Source organism: Rhyacophila brunnea, unplaced genomic scaffold, assembly GCF_057557595.1.
Source record: "Rhyacophila brunnea isolate RB1 unplaced genomic scaffold, BYU_Rbru_1.0 scaffold_14, whole genome shotgun sequence".
Taxonomy (NCBI): domain Eukaryota; kingdom Metazoa; phylum Arthropoda; class Insecta; order Trichoptera; family Rhyacophilidae; genus Rhyacophila; species Rhyacophila brunnea.
In genome coordinates this window covers 23,055,207-23,060,050 of record NW_028232796.1, presented here as the reverse complement: position 1 = coordinate 23,060,050, position 4,844 = coordinate 23,055,207, and the positions used below count along the sequence as shown (strand labels likewise).

The window sequence follows — 4,844 nt, the reverse complement described above, 5'->3', positions numbered from 1 at the left end:
ATGAAATGCACTAATGCCAATAGGTACATTTCTATAAAGTTTTGAGACGCTACTCTACAGATGGCCAACAAATCCTATCTCTAGCCTCCACGCGGCGTCCCCTGGGCAATGCAGATGTGGTGTCTTGTGACAGTATAACTCATCTGTAGCTAATAGAGAAGGGTGAAAGGCGAAACTCTGGCGCCTTAAAACGAGAGACCCCTTGGCTACGGGAAGGAAAACCCAGACAGAAAACCACACACCAACCCGTTTGGACAGCGTGGTGTGTTATGTCCAAATACCCCCATGGAACATAAACAAAAATCTCGGCCCTCATTCTCCGGAGGCCAACCTGACACTGATCACAGCAGCAATCAGCAAGGGAAGGCAGAGGGTGCTAAGAATCCCCGGAAAGACGGTAACGGCTGCCTACCGATGACCATTGCCACCTATAACGCGAGAACATTATCCAGCAACGCCAAACTTCTAGAGCTCGAAGAAGAACTCGAAAAAATCCATTGGGATGTTGTCGGGCTCAGCGAGGTAAGACGACAAGGAGACGATATCGTCAATCTCCACAGCGGACATGTACTCTGTTATAATGGGACTAAGACCGGACGCACAAGCGGTGTCGGATTTTTAATCCACAGACTCTGGAAAGATCGCATAGTTGAATTTGATTTCTCCTCAGATAGAGTAGCAAGTTTAACACTTCAGCTCAGCAAAAGATACCAGATTCTGCTTTTGCAAGTTTATGCGCCCACTCAAAACTCACCTGATGAAAAAGTGGAGGAGCTATATGAAGAAATTAGTACGTTGAAAAATAAACGGAAATGTCACTTCACTATCATCATGGGAGACTTTAATGCACGAATCGGATCTCAACACCAGGATGATGTAGCGGTCGGGCACTTCGGACATGGCACCAGGGATGGCCGAGGAGACATGTTAGTGGAGTTTGCGGAAGACCACAATCTCTACATCATGAACTCATTCTTCAAAAAGAAGCCTTCTCAAAAATGGACATGGCGAAGCCCAGCAAAACGAACCAGCGAAATCGACTACATCCTCACCGACAAGAAGGATATTTTTCTAGACTGCACAGTCATTAACAAATTTAATACTGGCAGCGACCACCGAATGGTAAGGTGTAAAGTACGATTTAACATCAAACGTGAGAGATCCAAACTGATGCAGAAGCCCAGAGTCCGCAGAGGCTTGAGAAGCAGAGTCGAATTCCAACAAGAGCTGGAGAACAGGCTAGCGGCTTTCCAAGCTGAAAATGACCCCATCTCCCTACAAAACACTGAGGCAGTAACAAACATCATTATAGAATCTTCGGAAGAGACAGTTGCTGCTGTGGTTGAACAAGTAAACAAACTTTCAAAGGAAACGTTGGATTTTATGAAGCTGCGTAGGAGTACAAAAAACGAGCAACAAGTTGCAAATGATCTCGAATACTCCACGCTGTGCAAAACTCTACGTAAAAACATACGAGAAGATCTTCGTAAGTTCAATACGAACCTTGTAGAATCAATTGTTGCATCAGGAAGGAGCTTACATAAGAACAAGCAGCATCTGTCAATAGGAAGACGGCAGATCACGACACTAAAAGCGCAAGATGGAAGTATCGTGCGTAACTGGGATCATCTACTGGACACTGTTGTATAGTTTTACAGCGCTCTATACAAAGATGACACTGAGATCAACTCAGATCTTCCGGTGAACGGAGAATATGGAGATCCTCTTCCCGAGGTTACTACCACAGAGGTAAAATATGCTATAATGTGCATGAAGAGTGGGAAAGCCCCGGGAGAAGATGGGCTGACTATCGATGTTCTCAAACGGGCCGGGAGGACGGTGAGCGATGTGCTCGCACGTCTGTTCACGTCTTGTCTGCACGAAGAGAACATCCCAGAGTCATGGAAAAATGCCTCCATTATTATTCTTCATAAGAAAGGAGACACTGAAGATCTGAAAAACTATCGACCAATTAGTCTTCTGCCAATTCTGTATAAGGTTTTCACGAAAATACTCTCAAACCGTCTCGAAACAGTTCTAGACGAGAACCAACCAAGAGAGCAAGCCGGATTCAGACGAGGCTACAGTACTATGGATCATATACAGGTTGTCAGGGAAATCATAGAGCGCTACCAGGAATACAAACTGCCATTATATCTTGGTTTTATAGATTATGAAAAGGCGTTTGATTCCATCAAAAAATTCTCAATTATAGACGCCCTTAACAACCAAGGAATTTCCAAACGCTATATAAACATATTTAACAGTATATACAGTGATGCCACAGCATGCGTGAAACTCCACAAACGGTCGTGTAAATTCCCCATTAACAAAGGTGTCCGGCAAGGTGATACCATTTCACCTAAACTATTCACCGCTACTCTTGAGGACTTATTTAGGAAACTTGATTGGGAGGAAAAAGGTGTTCCAATTAATGGGGAGCACCTTAGTCACCTGCGCTTTGCAGATGATATTGTTATACTCTCACAAGACCCGAAAGACCTCCAAGGTAGAATGCAAGAACTCGCGGATGTCAGTCAAACGGTCGGTCTAAAGATAAATGTCTCAAAGACAAAAGTGATGAGGAACTGTTTTTCGGACCCTGCGACTATCTGTATTTTTGGCACCCAACTCGAGCAAGTCAGCAGCTACGTCTATCTCGGACAACAGTTGTCCATAGACGGAAGCATGCACGATGAAATTGCTCGAAGAACAAAGCTGGGATGGAGTGCTTTCTTGAATATTATCTTCATGAGTGACCTACCATTATGTCTTAAGCGTAGGGTGTTCAACCAATGTGTGCTACCCGTGCTCACGTATGGCTGCGAGACGTGGACCCTCAACACGAGAGATGTCCAAAGGCTAAGAGTCACACAGCGAGGCATGGAGAGGTGCATGTTGGGCATCACGCGAAAGGACCGTAAGAGGAACGAATGGGTTAGGAAGCAGACAAGAGTACGCGATATAATAGACGTTGCCAAACAGCTGAAATGGAGATGGGCGGGGCACATTGCTCGCCGAAAGGACGGACGCTGGACAAATGCTGTCATCCAGTGGTACCCAAGGGGTACGAAACGGCCACAGGGTAGCCTTAAAAGCCGCTGGATTGACGAACTGGTAAAGTTCGGCGGAAATACGTGGCAGCGAACGACACAGGACCGAGAGAGTTGGAGAAAGCTTGGAGAGGCCTTCATCCAGCAGTGGATTGACCCCGGCTGATGATGATGATATGAAAGAAACAATCATTTGATCGTGAACTTTCTGAATGGAAAGCTAAAATGAAGTTCATATTTATTATTTTTGTCTTTGCTGTCATCAAGACTTCGGTAATATGTCGGAAAACACCGACAGAGCCCCTAACAGCACCACTATATCCAGAAATGATAAGGAAACAATGCTATTACTTAATCGTATTTCGTATTTTTAATTTCAAATAAATTGACCAAGTGTCGCGGTTTAATAAACATTTTTACATAATACTCCTTTTAGCATATTTTGTAATTTTTTATCGGAAAAAATCCCTTACAGATAGGGATTGCAATACCTGTATTCAATTATTTAATGATACCGAAAAACCGGTAATTTCGGTATTAAGAAAGTATACACGCTTATATTTTCCGAAAATAAATTTAATGTTATATTTTCAATACTTACTACTGTAATGTAACACGTTATATTGTACTTATATTAAATTTAGTGTATAAATGTTATGACGCCAAAGCGCAAATATATTGACGGAAACTAACAAAAATTAAATAACGATAAAACAAAATCCCTCAAATATACTTAGAGAATTGTCAACATATTTCCATTTTTTTCTATAACTATTGATCAAACGTTGAAATAAGTACATCCAACAAACGTAGAATTTGAGAGAGATTGTCCTGCACAGTTCAACCATATTATCATCTACACATAATATTATTTATAAAGGTCAACGTTATAAATGTAAGTAGTTAGGTACTTTATATTGCTATAAAATAATGTTTTAAATAGCTATATTTATTGACGAAGTACCTACTTCTTTTTTATGTGTTATAATGAATACCGGTATTAATACCGGTATCCGATTGAAAATACTGAAATACCGGTATTGATATATTCATTCGGTATTGCAATCCCTACTCTCGGATAAGCATCATTATTGATACCTACCAATACTTTTATGCGATACTATCTTTCAATCTGACGGTCTTACCTCCAATAAAAATAAGGTTGACAAATATTTTTGAGACATATTCGCGTATGACATATTGATACCATCTTTTTAACACAATTATAGTGCATTTTCCGGCATATTTCTGTAATTATACCGCGTCGTTTTTAAACTTTTCCAAGCAGACAATCGAAAATTATCCTTCAAAACTAAATTGCGATACATATTTTGCTTTTTTGAGTTGTAGTATCGTATGAGAACTTTTTTTACAAATTTAACTATACGCATTATCATCATATGGCAACCTCCAAACTCTAATTTGTCGAATCGCTTTGGCTGGGCATATGTATCTTATTCATTTTTCTCATTTAAAATAATAAAATATTTCCAACAGAAATACGATGCAAAGATGCAAAATTATAGTATTTGAGTCGTATAGAATCATATGTAGAACTGTGCACTATTCATCGTTTCGAGAAAATGACGAAAAACGCTTTGTTGGATTTTTGAGTTTTATAAAAGCATAAAATATTTTTCTACTTTTAGAAATTAGAAATACACAACAGAATTTACGTATGTCAGAATTCTGATTGTTGTAAATAATTAAATATACATGTTTTAAAAGTGAAGAGTGCTACATTTGATACTCACATAGTATACAGTTCTGTCTTTGTTACCAAGGTTGTGT

At 40.1% G+C, this 4,844-nt stretch overlaps 1 protein-coding gene across 1 annotated transcript; it reads left to right on the top strand.

The window, feature by feature from the left end:
• Positions 1-285: 285 nt before the first annotated feature.
• On the top strand, positions 286-1,650 carry LOC147075728 (protein CFDP2-like). Its single transcript, XM_085942371.1, has one exon. It carries the CDS (start codon positions 286-288, stop codon positions 1,648-1,650), a length of 1,365 nt encoding a protein of 454 aa, XP_085798497.1.
• Positions 1,651-4,844: the final 3,194 nt, after the last annotated feature.

Bases quoted from the DNA above. Each gene is read 5' to 3' on its own strand.
- LOC147075728 (XM_085942371.1), top strand. From the start codon at position 286: ATGGAACATAAACAAAAATCTCGGCCCTCATTCTCCGGAGGCCAACCT.